Raw genomic sequence first — 17,008 nt, 5'->3', positions numbered from 1 at the left:
GTAAATAGAGCCACTTCTTGGGAGGACATCTTAGAGAAATGCTTCCAGAGATGCTCCAAACATTCAATAGGAAGTCTGTGCCCATCATGTTTGTTTTTTAATATTTGGATCACAAGTTGTACAAGCTGAGAATTGCTCTCAAGTTTTACAAATCCTACAGATTCTGATGCCTTCCAGATTGGCCAACTGAACAGAGTGAGATTGGGAAAGTGGCCCCATGTACCATGATTCTGCCAGTTTCTTCCAGTATTTCTCAACCTTGGAATTCTGGGAATTGAAGTCCACACCTCTTAAAAGTTGAGAAACTGATTTAGGCAATACTACTGGGAAAGAGCCAAACAGTACTTTGGTTTGCCCTTGTCAGGAAACGAAACAGAGCAAAAGTTTTATACTACCCTCCCAGCACACCTTGTTGGCGTAAAGGATTCTACAGGCCTTTCATGCCACATTCAGATGCCTTGAATTCCCCACCCCACCTATATGGGGAGAAGGTGTATTCCTTACAGTTTGTATTTTTCCTCTTCCCTAAACTCCTTCCATTATGGCCTTAGTTAAATCCCTCAACAGCAATTATCCCATTCCCATTCCACCACAGATTTTGCCAGCTCCCCCTTTTTATTCCACCTTTGCCAGAGTTCTGCTCTTATTAGTCTGGGACTGAATTGCTTTTCTTTGCTTACAGGCAACCTTGTCACTTAGGTGGGCACCTAGCCAAAGATTATACACAGTAGCAGCCCTTGTGGCTCCGGGGCCTAATTAATGGCTGGAAAGCCAAAGGACCAAAGAAGCCATAAATGTAACCTGGACAAGATCCAGATGTTGAGTTAAAGATGACAACACAAACAGTGCGGCCAATATGAGGAGGGGGGGAGACCCTTTTCACCTCCCAAGGCAGTCAACAGGGGTGGTTTGAGTTTAGCCAGGAAAAAAGGCAGGCCAAGAACCCAGTGGCCCCACAGTTTTCTCCTCAAAACATACTTTCAAACCCACAAGGTAAAACACTTTTTAGGGAGTGGAAATTCAACACCCCCCCTCTCCCCCTCACAGAACACACCGAGAATACTGTTCCAAAGATTTAATAAGAAGCTTTGTACAGTCACCTTATTTCGCATATTTAAAAAAAAAAAATTAAGAGAGGGTATGGACCTATGGTCAATCTTTCCCCCTTTCCATTCAGACACACAAAGTCAACATGGACGCTTCAGCCTAGAATGGGGCAGAGGAATGGCCAATGCGTGGCAATACAAATGCAGCCGAAAGAGACAGGCCCTGTTATGAGTGCATGCTGAAATAGCCAGGCAACCTCCCCCAGCACAGCACCCGGACATGCTGCTGGCTCCCAGCCTCAACGGATTCTCCTTTTGGCCTCACCCCTTCTCCACCCTACCCCGCCCTCCTGGAAAGTTTCCCAGGGATACAGTGACAGGCATCAGTTGTCTCTTGCCAGCAGGCGCAATAGAGACCCAGTGTCTGCTCAAAAGCTATAGCAGCATCTGGGGGGGGAGGTGTTTGGGAGAGGGACAGGAGCGGATAAGAACAGAGGGTTGAGTTAGGTCCCACCACCAGAAAGAGACAAATGTACAAGAAGAAGGAACGGGATGGAGACTGGGCAATCCAACTGAGAGAGGAATCATTCGTCCTTCTTATCCTTTTGGCCTTCACAAGTTGCCTGAAAAAAAGAAACAGACAAAACATTGATTAGAACAAGAAAGGCTTCCACCTAGTTAACAGGCAGATTGTCAGCACTCAAGATGTGCAATTTTGCACGGTTTATTCTGCAATCTTTCTTAGTAAGGAAAAGGAAGCACTGCAGTGCTGAGGCGCAAAGTAATTCAGTCAAGCCTCTATTTCATTTTTTTTTTTTTTTTGAGACAACTTCCAAGCAGCCAAAGAGGCATTAAATTAAGAGCTACCAACTTAACCTCTTCAGAAAGCTGAATTCTGCAGTCACCGTGATGTTTGGCATTTTGTTATGCGTTTTCCAGAATCAAGACAGGGGAAATATACTTGTGTTTAAAATGTTCCTTGAACTCCTCAACCAACCTAGGTAGCTAGTGGATACTCTACAGTGTACACCTCGAAACTAAATACAAGCCTACTGTCAAGCAGACAATAGGCCAGTCATAAAACTCTGCAACATGAAATATACACAACACATTGACTCCCTGCTGGCCAATGACGCAAGGGCTCCATTCAAGCCATTGTCTTTTGTGTGCTGCAAGATCACAAGTTGTTCATTCTTGGGCACATCATTCCAGTGTGTCACTCTGGTTTGTCTCCATAACATACGTGCCTAATGCTAGTTATTGCAAACATGACTTACGAAAGTGGTGCTGCTGTAAGACATTCCCATCAGCATTTCTTTCTCAGCAATGCCAAACATGCTGACAAGACTTGCCGGTTCAAAAAAAAATCCCAAAATGACTCAATAACAGGACTGTGGGTGAACTAGGCACAGAGATCCACTTCTTGCCCAAGCCAGTTTTTTATCGCATCTTTTAAAGAAGTTCCTGTTCTTTAGAGCTTTGAAACTGCAGGAGTCCTCACTGAATGACTGGTCACTTATCCTCCAGAAGTTACTTAGGGCCTGGTTCTGGAGTTCCAATGGCTGCACACACCTCTGGGGCCCTTTACAACTGGTTGCAGAGTTGAGGACTAACGTGACTGCGATTTTCGCCTATTTCTGTCAAAAAGTGCTCATAGGAATACGGCTTGCAACCACAATCGAGCCCAAAATTTATGTTGTTAAGTGAGAAATTTGTTAAGTGAGTTTTGCCCTGTTTTTTGACTTTTCTTGCCACATTTGTTAAGTGAATCACTGCCTGGATGTTAAGTGAATCTGGCTTCCCCATTGACTTCGCTTGTCAGAAGGTTGCACAAGGGGATTCCATGACCCCGGGACACATTGCAACCATCATAAATTTGAGTCAGTTGTCAAGCAAATGAAAATGTAAACCTCGTGACCATGGGGATGCTACAAGGGTCATAAGTGTGAAAAATGGTCGTAACTTTTTAAAGTGCCGTTGTAATTTTAGTCACTAAATGAACTGGTGTAAGTCGAGGAGTACTTGTACATGGATCCACTTAACCGCCACAGCATTCACTTAATACACATTCACTAAACTTTTTTTTCTTTTTACGACCTTGTAATCCCTTAATTTGGGATAGAGTCAGGGCGACTGAATGGAACTGAGAGTTTACCGACCAGATGCCCTTCCTGACACCTATGTGGAGTTCATAGCAGATATTCTCTCTTTGTGCCTTGAGAGATTATCATCTGCCTAGGATCGAACTCTCAACCTTCCGAGTGGGAGGTGAGAGTCTTCATCACTAGGCCCCCACATCGCTCACATTCACTAAACAACTGCCTCATTTAAAAAAAATCATAAAATGAGGTCCAGTCACATGGGTGCCTTGACTTATGACTGTCATGACTACTATTTGAAATGAAAACCAAAATAAATGATGGAGGAATGGCTGAGCAATATTTATTTGGGGCAGAATATGAGGTGGATGATCAGCTTCCATATCATATATACTTTCTGTTTCTTATCACCTCCAAAGAAAAAACTAGACAGAACTATAAAGTTAGGCAAAACTACTAAATTTACTATCACTTAACCTATTACAGAGCGTAATTAATTAGCTTGCACACAACTCTTAACAGCAATGGTGTCACATTCATAGAAATCTGTTGCTACTGTATATTCCAATGGAGAATGGATTACACTCCAACTGGGAGAGATCCAAGCTTTATACTGTTCTCCGCTAGATGAAACTGCTATTCATGCAGATGTATAGCCACGTTCTGTAGTTAAAAAATTTCCCCAAACTTCCACAAATTTTAAAGAGTTAATAGCAAGAGCACTTAGATTTATATACCGCTTCACAGTGCTTTACAGCCCTCTCTAAAACAGTTTACAGAGTCGGCCTATTACCCCCAAATATCTGGGTCCTCATTTTCCGACCTTGGAAGGATGGAAGGCTGAGTCAACCTTGAGCCAGATGAGGCTGAAGTATCAATAATGTATATTTAATCAAAGTAACTTATCAGCAACTGAAGTAAGCACTAGCCCGATGTTTTAAAATCAACCCGCATGCTCCAAGCACACACAATAGACATATCATACAGATCAGTGTTATCCTCAGATGGTGGTGTGGGACCAAGACTAAGAAAGAGAGAGAAAGTAGACCAATTGCTATCAAATTCATGGCACAAATGGGATTTGGTCAAGAAACATCCCAGCCCGCAAAAGAGTCCGTTGGATAACGTGCCACAATAGCACACCGTCATTAAATCGCATTTGTAAAGTAGGCTATTCACCAGCCACACCTGCATGCAAATTCAATCAGATTAAATTTTCACATTAGAGATTGTGATTTTAAGATTAGCCCTTTTTGCATGCTACTGTGTGCCTTTTTTCCTGAACAATCTATCTGATGAGTCTGGAAGGTTACATCAAGAGAAACACTTGCTGGATGACAAGAAATACTTGAGGCATTTCTACTTTTCTCAAGTGTTAAGCTCAACCATGCAATAACTTGCTCAGCCCAGCAATTGCTCAAGAGGGCTAAAGCAGCTGTTCCTGAATTCCTCTTCTCATCCAACAGTCTCATTAGCACGATACCTATGACTAACTGCACCCTTACTCCACAGGGGGAGATTTGTTTACATTGCACAAAGGGGCAGGAAGACCCCTAGGCTCTATCCGGGAGTGTTCCTAGACAACTTGGGAGACCACAAGGAGGAATAGCCATTTTTTAAAAGTACATAATTTTATCTTGATTGCAATCTCCATTTTTAGAGATATTTGTTAGGATTTCAAAGTTTAAAATGCTGTAAGCTGCCCAGTATCATTTCATTGTCAGATGGATGGCAACTAAATTTAATAAAGTAGAAATAAATAAATGAACAAACAAATGGGCCACTTGTATAGCTCATGGTATTTCTTCCAAGTTAGTAGATACGACGGCAATAGCATTTCAGGCAATATTTTGAACCGTACAGCAACCCAACCAGAATCCAACTCTCTACTCTTCCCTTACTCCCCAAAGTTTTGCAACACGGTGGCATAACTAGGACACTATGCCCTGAATCTAAAGCATAGTCAGTTTCAAGCGTAAGGGCAACGAAGAAGGTGAAAGTGAATAAAAGAGTATATGTTTCATAGGATATTCAGCTGTTGTAGAAGGAAACCCTGTGAGCCCACATGTAGTTTCCTGCCACTCTTAGCTCCCTCTTGTCCACCACCCCGAGTCAACAGGCTTCTAACAGAGCCCCCTACATATGAACCAAGGAGTTCTGCCAGGACTAAAGCCAACCGTGTGTCTCTAGCCCAGGGGCCTCCAACCTTGGCAATTTTAAGACTTGTGAACTTCAACTCCCAGAATTCCTCAGCCAGCTTTTGACTGTAGCCCAGGGCTGTCCAACCATGGCAATTTTAAGACTTGTGGACTTCAACGCAAAGCTGGCTGAGGAATTCTGGGAGTTGAAGTCCCCAAGTCTTAAAGTTGTCAAGGTTGGAGAGACCTGCTCTAGCCAACGCTATGGGTTGGTATTAGAACAAACCAGCCTGTTTCATACTAAGCCATTGTGGCTATTGGGATGATCCTCAAAGGCTTTCCAATTCCATGAAGGAAGTAATCATTACCAACTACAGCAGACATATCTAAACGTTACCAACTACAGCAGACGTTATGTGTGAACCAACTATCTAGGAACAACATTAAATAGAATGTAAGTTGTGGGTACAACCAACAATATCCTAGGTAAGGAGCCTTCTGGAATCTCAAGAATATTTGCCACTCTAGGTTATTAAAAGCAGAGCGATGTTCCCCAGGGTTGCCGGTATTCAAAGTCATTTGAGTATCCACACAGAGCACTATTTTTAGGCTTTTGGCAAAGCAAAGCAACACTCAGATCTGGAAGCCAAAATAGATGTGCTTTGGGAGTACAAGGGAGAGAAGAAAATAATAACAGGTGGCTGTAGTAGATACAATCAAGACAGCAACCAAAAAAGAACCGCAAAGAGGATTTATACAAAAAATGCATAAAATAACTAATTATGCTCACAATTCTGATGATACAGCCTTTGGGATCATGATTTTTTGGAAGGACTAAGTATTATATGGTTAGAGGGGGAAAATAGCTGTGAAATTGAACTCCTCTTAAGACTAAGAGGGTAACCAGCCAATGATCACTTCTATTTATACCAAGTTTTATGTCCTCTGTAGTATCTACAGAACCCCAGGTAACCCAAATCACTATGCCCATACAGTAGCAGAGAACTGGAGAGCGATGGCTCATGAGGTTAGAATGCTGGGCTGATGATAGGCAGCATTGCGTTTGAGATCCGTTGCTGCCGCAGGGCAGGATGAGATCCCGTCCCATATTCTAGCTCCCGTCAACCCAGAGATTTGAAGTGGGTGACTGCAAGTAGATAGATGGTGGGCAACTTCATGGGGACATGAAAGGAGTCATCAACTTGGCATCCCCGGGGCAATAGTGATGTCACCAGCAAATCCTTTCACCCTGGAAGCACTTGGGTGCTTCCAATATTAGCAGAGAATCAAGCCCATTAAAATGCTACATCTCTGACTCCTAGACCCACGCAGCACATAATTTCAAACAATTCAAGCAAACAAAGCCAAGGTTCCTCCCACCAGTGTAATTCTGAAAGAAGGTGAAAGAAACCGTCTGAAAGGATGCTTTCTGGGATGCAAAATCTCTTGTTCAACCAAGACTATGATCATGATTGCACCTTGCATCCCAATGAACCAGGGGTGAGATTTTATTTTATTTTATTTTATTTTGGGGGGGGAGGGGGGACGATGACAGGAATGAATGATCTTATTGGAAGATGTATTCAGCTTTGTCTTTAAATTCTTGGATCCCTGATAAGAATAGAGTGAAGTCCTTCTATCTGAGTCAGGTAAGTGGCATGAAGACTATTTTCCAACTACCCTTGTAGCCAACTATCCAGCCATTTGCTTCCCAATTTAAGTCTAGCCTTAGTAGCTTCTACTCCTGTACTATTAAACCTGAACTCTCACAAGCTTTGCTCCCCTCTGGGAACAAAAGAAAACACCTAACACTCCTTCCCTCAGGCTCCACCTGCCTTATTCGGCTGCTTGCTTGAGCGCCTTGTGGTTGCACTTCCCCGCCCACTCACCTTTATCAGCCACCAGGTGTGGCAGCATCTTATGACTGCTTACGTGCTGCCAATTGCCAATGTGGATGTTTACTGGGCCAGATTCCCAGGCACTCCCCACCAGGTTTCTCTGCAGGAAGTGTGTTGCATCTGCCTTCCTGGTAGCCACTGTGTGGGGATGAGGTTACCAAGGCAACAGAAGCCTGGGTTGGTGGTGGTGGTTGTTTTTTAACTCTTTACAATGCTGGATCTGCAATTTAACTTTGGCTAAAACCAACTTCTTCAGAGAGAGAGAGAGAGAGAGAGAGAGAGAAGGGAAAGAAGAGCCTAGAACTTTTCACAGGTACAGCAGGATTCACAGGACACCTCAAAGAGGACAGGGGGGAAAAGGCTTCTATAAGAGCTCCTTTTTGCCTCCTAAAAAACAGCAGCCCTTTTGGCTGCAAAGGGACTTGTTTTAGGAAGTAGTTTGAAGGAGGGAGGGAACAGGACATTTGGAAGTCTCACTGCCTGAGGAATGTACCCCAGAAAGGGCCCTGTTGAAGCTCTCTGTCTGGGCCCCCCACTTCCCAGCATTTGGGCTGCCTTGGGATTGGAGGAGTTGACTTTCAGCATATCCGGAAGGCATGTGCAGCCTGACCTTGTCTGAGCTTGGAAGACCAGGAAAGTCACGCCTGCTTGGTCCCTGGGTAAAAGACCACTGCAGAATCCAAGGGTTTTTAGGCTAGACCCAGCCATTGAAAAAGATCCCAAGGAAAGGCAGTTGTGAGCCTATTCTGTTATGTAGGAAGGTACAGAGATTTTAGGAAGAGGTTCCACCCAAAGTCATTTTATCTTGGAGCAAATGAAGGCTAGTTGAAGACAAAGGGTGAAAACTCAGAAAGCAGAATTAGGAAGGGTCAAGATTCTTAAAAGGAAAACTGAGGAGAAAGCAGGAGCCCAAGACTTTGGGGAGGCTCAGAAATGGAAGGCTAAATGATCCACAAGATTCCTAACTCAGTTCTCATGAAACCTTAAAATCCAGTCAGCCTGCATTCCTTTTCTGGATGAAGATGAAGTCACCAAAGGCCCCTTGTTGCTCACGACTACCGGAGAAGAAGTTTCATTTATGAAACCTTTTCCTACATCAAGGGGCAGGCACAAAGCAGGAAACGTTACTGCCATTTGGGTATCTATTACCCTTCCCCCAATATGGGTTAATAGCTGTCTCAGAGTATTTTACTCACTGCAGTTGATAAGGTAGTTGTAATCTCTCATATGTTACTACATTCACATTACCAACCAACCATTTGTTTGTTTGTTTGTTTAAAAGATAAATTTAAAACACTCAAAGTATGAGGAACAAATAGGATCAACTTGAAGACTTAGTACATGATGGCAGATATGACATTGTTGCCGTTACCGAAACTTAGTGTCATAAAACCCATGACCGGAACATACAGCTAGAAGGATTTACATTGTTTAAAAGAAACAAGACCTAATAAAAGAGGTGGTGGAGTTGCGTGATATATAAGAAATTGGTACATTTCTATAGAAATGCAAAAAAAAAAAAAGATGAAGATCTTCTTAAATGCATGTGGGTCAATATAAAAGGAAAAAAGAATGATATTGCCACAGGTGTAAACTACAGGCCAACCTATCAACCATCAGAGGAAATCGATGAACATTTTGCTAATCAGTAAGCTAAAGTGTGCAGGAAGCATACTACAATGGTAATGGGGGACTTTTAACTATCCTGACATCCACTAGGAGACAAACTCTGCACCTAATGGGAGATCAAAAAGATTGCTGATGAACCTAGGACATAACGCCGTCTCCCAAAAGGTAGAATTAGAGGGTCAGCAATATTGAACTTAATACTAACAGAGACAAAATGATAGAACAGGTAGAAGTGGAGGGAACTTTGGGAGAGAGTAACCATGTCATATTGGAATTCAACGTAATGCAGATACAAACAATATAACAAAGTCCAGCTAAAGTCTTAGAGTTTTAAGAAAGCTGATTTCAACAAATTTAGAGACAGCTTGGGAAGGATTCCATGGATGAAAATCTTAAATGGGATAACAATTCAAGAAGCTTGGGAAACTTTGAAAAATGAGATTATAAAAACCAGTCTAGCACAATATCACTGAAAAAGAAAAATAAGAGATCCTAGATGAAAGTAGCATGCTAACCTCTCTTATAAATTCAAAGACCAAAAGTACAAGTATAAAAAATGGAAAAAGGGATGAATAACTAAGCCGGAACTCCAGCATATAGCCCAAGTGTGCAAAGATGAAGTCAGGAAAGCTCAGAATGAACTAAGGCTTGCAACATATGTCAATAATAAAAAAAAGTTCCTTTTAATGTATAAAAGGAAAAAAAAATCAGTCTACTAATGGGAAAAGATGGCAAGGAGGCGATGGGCATCAGGATGAAAGCAGAACTGCTTAATTCATTCTTTACACCTGTCTTTACACAAAAGAAAAAAAACAACAGTCCAGCCTATTAAAAATAGTACTGTAAAAGGCAGATTAGGAATACAAATCAAACTAGGCAAGAAAATAGTAAGACAATATCTATCCACTCTAGATTAATACAAATCAGCAGGACCAGATGGATTACATCCCAGAGTTCTGAAGAAATTGGCAAACGTGATATTAGAATCACTGAACATTATCTTTCAAGATCCTGGAGCACTGGAGAACTACCAGAGGATCAGAAAAGAGCTGATGTGGCTCCAATCATCAAAAAAGGGGGAAAAATGGATCCAGGAAACTACAGACCAATCAGCCTGATGTCAATACCTGGAAAGATCCTGGAAAACCTAAGCAATCTGTGAACACCTAGAAACAACCAAAGTTATTACTAGAAGCCAACATGGTTTGTTAAACACAAATTTGGTCCGACCTAAGCGTAGTACATAAAATTATCTATTGCAATGTCCTACCCATCAATGACTACTTCAAATTCAACCACAACAATACACGAGCGCATAATAGATACAAACTCAAGGTAAACTGCACCAAACTTGATTGCAGGAAATACGACAATGACTACTTCAACTTCAACCACAACAATACACAAGCGCATAATAGATACAAACTCAAGATAAACTGCACCAAACTCGACTGCAGGAAATACGATTTCAGCAACCGAGTGGTCAATGTCTGGAATACTCTACCTGATTCTGTGGTTTCTTCCCCAAACCCCAAAAACTTTAACTGTAGACTTTCTACTATTGACCTCACCCCTTTCCTAAGAGGTCTGTAGGGGGCGTGCATAAGTGCACCAACGTGCCCACTATCCCTGTCTTAATGTTCCCTTTTATCTGTATCCATTTCATGTATTAATAATCATGTTTATACTTATATCTGTTATCTAATACATGCTTGCTAAATAAATAAATAAGTAAGTAAGTAAAAAAATAAATAAAAAAAATCATGCCAAACAGATCTTATTGTATTCTTTGACAAAGTGACTAAATTAGTGGAACAACTGAATATTGTGGGTCTACTATACTTGGACTTCAGTAAGCCATTTGACAAACTACACCACAGCCTAGTTTTTGTTAAGATAGAAAACTGTGGGATAAACAGCATTATCACCAGATGGATTTACAGCTGGCTGATCCACCACACTCAACATGTAGTCCTCAATGGAGTTACATCTATATCAGGGATGGGATCCGACCGATATAACTAACGGTTCTGTCGCTCTGTGTCGTGCGTGCATGCACGAGTCACGCAAGTGCAATTTACGACCTGCTGAGCTGCCCGGACAGCTGAGCAGCACTGCGTGCAAGTACGCAGTGGTTGGAAAAGCCCTTTTTTTCCTGCTTTTTCAACCAGAGCTGTGTCGGGTAAAGCAGCTGCGGTTGAAAAATAAAGGTCAGGTAAGAGCCCAGGCGGGCAGGTAGGCCAAAACAGCAGCAGACATAGAACCGGTTCTATGTATGCTCTCTGTCTGCTGCTCTTCAGAACTACCGGTTCTACAGAAGTGGGCAGAACTGGTAGAATCCCACCCCTGATCTATAGGGAGAGAAGTGGAGTATTCCAAGGTTCTGTTTTCAGCACAATACAATTCAAGATCTTTATATAGGATTTAGATGAGGGGATAGAAGGAGAACTCATCAAATTTGCACGTGACACCAAACTGGGAGGAATAGCCAACAATTTAGAAGATATGCTCAAGATCCAGAAGAATCTTGACAGATTTGAGTACTGGGCCTATCCAACAAAACGCAACTCAGTGGTGGGAAAGGAAAGTTTTACACATAGACAAGGAAAACTAAATATACAGGTAAGGTAGTACATGGCTCAACAGCAGTAACTGTAGGAGAGGGATCATGGTTGTTCTAGTGGACAACCCCTTAAATATGAGGCAGCAGTGTGCTGCAACTACACAAAAAGCCGATGCAGTCCTAGGCTGCATCAACAGATGAATAAATAGATCATGTGAAATTTAATACTGTTTTATAATGGTTTGGTAAAACCACATTTTGAATATTGCATCCAGTTTTGGTCACCACCATATAAAAAAGATGTTAAAACTCTAGAAAGAATAAAGAGAAGAGCAACAAAGATAATTAGGGGTTGGAGGCTAAAACATGCAAGGAACCATTTCAGGAACTAGGTAGGTCTAGTTTAATAATCAGGCAATCCAGCATTCTATAGATCCATCTAGTTCTGCTCTATTTGGGCAAGGGAAACAGCATTCTCTACGAGAGAGGACATCTGCTGCAGCCTCCCCAAGAACATGGCTTCTCATCAATGGGTTGGATGGCAACCAGCATAGCCACAGAGGACGCTGGCTATAAATGGAGGGCGTTGGTTTAGCTTCATCTACTACAGCCTTCCACAGGCTGGTGTGGAAGGGTGCTGTAGAGGAAGCTAAGTAAATGCATTGATAAAAACTCCCTATGCATTTTGGAAGGAGAAGAATAAGAATAAAATTTATGCTAAAAAGGGGCTACAGCATAGGCATTTTTGCTGGGCTCAGTGAATCTCGTATCATTGCTGCCTTCAACTCCCTATGATCCAACCCCCACAATCTTTGCAACAGTTGAGATCAAACTTAAATACTGACAATATTGAAGTTGTTAAAAAATAAACAAGGATGGATTTACAGCTTCGGAAGGCCCTACAGGTACACAGTAGTCTCCTGCATATACCATTACAGGCCTTCCCAGCTTGCTCCCAATCTCCATATTCTTGCCACCCTATTTTCTTCCCTGGGCACCTGAAGTTTGGCATGTTCCTTCAGCAGTCTGTCGTACTCCACTGTCAATCCTTCAGCCTGTTTGCGCATAGCCAATGCCTCGTTGTCTGCCTTACTCAGGGCTGGGTGAAAAAAGAGAGAAATAGGATCACATCAGTACAGTTTCAGCATCATCACACATCCAGTTATTAGAGCAATCACAAGGCAAGGGTGCCAATGAATCTTTCACTGAAAATAGGTCATTCCATATCACAGCTTCTCTCCTCCCAAATTCAAAAACAAAACACAGCAGCCTGCCTGTTCTATTATGGGCTTCCAAAAAGAAAAAAAATCACCTCTTTCAATTTTCGCAAACCTCCTACAAGTAAAGGATTCAGGTGATTAGCCCAGCTATACAGGTGGATACTAGTTTGCACCAACTCATTATTTAATGGAAGTGTCGCAGCCAATTAACTTGTCTTTGATTGAGGGTTGCAGAGCTGAGATAATTACATAAGGTTAGTTCATTAGCTAGAATATTCCTTCCCCGGTGATTTTATTCTGAACCAGCAATAGGTTGGGAGTTAACACTTCCATCAAAAATCTAGATGATTTTGAAAACAATTACAGTGAGATAAAGTTTGTGAACCCATAATATTCTCCTTAACCCTAGAGTACTGTGATCTACCATGTGATCGACTTCATCTAAATTATGTAATAGATTCTGGTTATACAAAACGTACACTAACAAATGACCTAGTATGCCATGTTTTTACTGAACACACTGAGGCAACATTCTCTGTCTTTGTCGAAAGAAGTATGTAAAGACCTAGGATAGGGAGGTCTTTTAAGAGGGAAAATTTGAATCAATGAGATGATGGCCAAGCATGACTTGAGGGTCCCTCTACTATAAAAATAACCTCAAAGATCATCATCAAAGACTACTCTTCATGGGACAAGCTGCAAAAGGAAATCAGAAATCTGCACGTTTTACAAAAGGAACTGAGATGCTTAGGAGGTTGAAAAGGGACTATAAAATCATTGCCAAAGACTTCAGTCTCAATCAGCCCATGGCAAAGCGGATGTTGTAGTGACAAATGGGGGAAATGCAACATTACTGTCACTCTTCCCAGGATTGATCTTTCAACAAAAATCATGACAAAAGTAAGACAAGCAATATTCCAGGACATCAAAAAGAACCCCTGGGTAATGGCAAAAAACTTGTAGCCCATTTTGTATTGTCTGATGTCAATGTTCATGAGTCTTCTGCACGGAAAACATTAAGAGTGATTAGCATGGGAGAACACCAAACCGAAAGAGTATCTAAAATTTACCAAAGACTGCCTGGATGATCCTGCAGGCTATTAAAACTATGTTCTGTGGAAACATGACATGAAAATGGAACTCATTAGTGTTAATGAGATTATGTTTGGAAAAATCAAATATCTCATTCCGGAAAAAGAATCTCATTGTCAATCATAAAGCATGGGGGTGTCCACATCATGTTTGAATCTACTTTGCAAACTGTTCAGATCCTGAGGTGATAATATTTGAGGAAACAATTACTACTAAAATTCTCATGCCTGCAATCTAACTAGACAAAACAGGGCATGATAGGATAACAATTTTTGGACAAAAGTACCTCAAGTGGGCCAACTTATAGAACGTGTCTAAAATCCAGGGGCCATGACTCTATAAGATTAAATTTGGCTGGCACCTGGAAGTTCAGTAGACCACGCTACCCTCTGGAAGTTGAATAGACCAGCCCCTCCTCCTTTGGCCACTGGAGATCAGGTAGACCTGCCATAGCCTTCTGATGGTTAGGAAGACTGGTCCCACAATCAACTGTTGTAATTAAGCTGGCTGGAAGTTGGAAGCCATTCCTGACCACTGCTTTTTTGGCGGTGCTCATTCTGTTTCTGTTTAGGAAGGAAATATCTCTAAAATGATGGCCTAACAGGTAATAGATTCTAGATTGTACCAGCAATTCTACAATGAAATATCAGAGCATTCATTCATGAGGTGATGTTTAAGCAAATGTAGGCCAATAATTCCAACCACACAAATAAATTTACAAAAGAACGGCTGAAGTAGAAGAATTTTTGTAGTTTGAGACTTTAAGGATAATTCAAAAATATGTATCAGTTGAAGCACTGTATAAAGAGCAATAGACCAAAATATTTCCAAATGAACGTACACAGGACTGAGCAACAAGTACACAAAATATTTAGCTGAACTAATCCTGAAGTTTTTTCATATTTTTTCCTAACACAGTGAACGTTAGGTTCATATATTTAATAAAAAGATGCAAGGTGCATTGTTCTGCATATTGCTCATTAAAAACTTTATAAACCTTTTTTAAAAAAATTATACATTGGTAGACTGTAGATGAAGTTCAGATTATACTGTAGGTCACAGTACTGCAGGATTATGGATAGTTCTAAATAGCTCATAAACTTGGTGAAAATATGAACTAGTGTGAAAATCTGAAATAAGCAGGGAAACTGCAATGAGACAAGAAAGCATTACTATTTTGGTTATTTCAAAAATTTTCTTTGCTTTTTATTATGGGAGCCAAAAGAGTTGAAATAATGTAATCCATGACAATTACCAATATGAAACAAGAGGTGGCTGTTCTACCGAATAATACTTCTTATAACATCATAGAAAGTACAAGGCATACTTATCTCTCTTAACCCAACATGCTTTGGGTATATAGTTAAGATGAAAGCTATTCCATGTCTCTCTTTTAGAAAGGAGGGTAGAAGTAAAATAAGAATCTGAATCAGCCCTGTTCAGGTGTTCAGTTTTGCACAGTAAACAATGGAAGTAGATCTCTCCAGCTTCTGCACTTGTTTCAGTTGTTCTGCAATATTCAGACCAGTCTCTAGCTTTTTGATAACGTTTGTATTGTGTTTTCCTGTTTTTTGTTTTTCTGTTTATGCTTGATTGTTAATATTTGTTTGTTGCATGTTACCCAGAGTGCTCTCTGAGGTGGAGTGGTTTGTAAGAACTGTTAAAATAAACATATAAGTTACATTTCTACGAAAGAGGTGAAAGATGAAATCCTAGTGAAGCTTTCAGCAATTCAATGCCTTCCAGATAGGTTGCACTACAAATTCCAGAATTCCCAGCCGCAAAGCTAAGATTGCACTGGCTAGGAATTTTGGGAGTTCACCTGCCATTCACTACCAATGATATGTGTGTGTGTGTGTGTGAGAGAGAGGGGGGGGGAGAGAGAAAGAGAAAAAAAATACTGCAATTTGAATAAGATGTTTGAAATGGAGCTTCTCTAGTTTGGGCCATGATTGGAAACCAACTCCTCTTAACAGTTCCAAGATCAGAATGCATCACAGTACCAAGGGCAAGCATTGGAAAATTTGCTACTCATTTGTGATTTTTATGGGTTCTTGTCTTCTTGCAGATGATGAAGGGAAGAATCTTGGATGAATTAAATTACTTAAAAGTATGTGCCCTTGCAACTCAAAACAACCCGACATGCCCCTGACTTCTACTAAGATTTTCAAAAGAGTATAACTCCCCTTTTACTGCAAGTACTAGCAAGAATGGAGGATTTTTATACCTACTACTTCATTTCAGATTCAAATCGTGACATCACCCACATAGTAGCTAAATTTGTCACTGCAGCATTTAAAATTAGGCAACAGTTAAGTTCAGACTCAACCTGATAATGTCTTTGGACCATTTCATTTTTCTTTCTCTTTCTCCTCCTTTCATATAACCCTAAATTATTACTGTATTATCAAAAACAACCAAATAAGTACTAACTGAGAATGATCAATTATATTCAAAGCCTGGTCAGTCTGGCCAGGAAAAAACTCCAAAGACCTTTTTGAAAGACTGGAAATCTTATATGGACTTTTTGTTGAGACAGGACTGAATTGATGATTTGGGGGTTTAAAAAGGGATAAAGAGAAGGGGAAGGGAATTATATGATAAAAGGAAGGAGAAAGAGAGAGAGAAAAAGTACGTAAGATAACTACTGGATGGAAAGAAGGGCAGAAATGATTCTACATTTTTAATTTTTTCCCTTTAATTATTCTTACTTAACAGTTAAACATTTCTTGCAATTCTCGTTGCTTTATCTATTTTAGATATGGCATGGCACTCTTATCCGCTATTTTGGATTTTTCTCCTCTCTCTTTTGTGTAAATTACTTGCCCCTCACGCCCTGTCCCACACTGTAATATTGTTAAGAATTGTTATGTTCATCGGGTCATTGAGTTGACCAGATTCAAAAGTCAAAAAAGATTTGCATTTGAATATTTATATACTGCCTTTTATAGAGAGCCGAAGGACAGGAGACATTGTACTCCCTATTTTCTCCCAAACAACCCTGTGAAGTAGGTTGGTTTAAGAGAGAACGAATGGCCGAAGTGACCAAGGGAGCTGATGGGGCTGAGAGCAGACAAGCACCTGTGTCTCCGTGCTCCTGGAACAACCCCTGAGCCACTAAATCACATTGGTGCCTATGAGAAATTAGCCCACTATCCACCCTTTAAGACTGACAACTGCCTGTGCGTACGGGGCAGCACTTTGCAGGGGGAAAAGTCTATGAATGGGCCTGCCAAATTATGAAGCTTTTTGGCCCCTTAATGACTGAGCCCTAGCTGAGGGATCAGCACTAGGTGGAAGCATGCTACCCATTTTGACAGCTA

General features: G+C 41.0%; 1 protein-coding gene across 2 annotated transcripts in view; it reads right to left on the bottom strand.

Moving 5' to 3' along the window:
- Positions 1–1,060: 1,060 nt before the first annotated feature.
- Positions 1,061–17,008, bottom strand: part of BCAP31 (B cell receptor associated protein 31) — a 48,154-nt gene continuing 32,206 nt past the window's right edge. For both annotated transcript variants that reach the window (XM_026711685.2, XM_087925772.1), the window contains exons 7-8: positions 12,372–12,472; positions 1,061–1,669 (exon numbers count right to left, since the gene is read on the bottom strand). In XM_026711685.2, coding sequence (XP_026567470.1) covers positions 1,631–1,669; positions 12,372–12,472 — 140 coding nt within the window. In that variant the 3' untranslated portion in view covers positions 1,061–1,630. The remainder of the gene's footprint in view (positions 1,670–12,371; positions 12,473–17,008) is intronic.

This window comes from Pseudonaja textilis, chromosome 2 (assembly GCF_049901715.1).
Source record: "Pseudonaja textilis isolate UNSWEBS1 chromosome 2, rPseTex1.2, whole genome shotgun sequence".
In the NCBI taxonomy this organism is placed as follows: domain Eukaryota; kingdom Metazoa; phylum Chordata; class Lepidosauria; order Squamata; family Elapidae; genus Pseudonaja; species Pseudonaja textilis.
The sequence above is the reverse complement of the archived record's forward strand: the minus strand, read 5'-3'. Positions and strand labels throughout refer to the sequence as shown.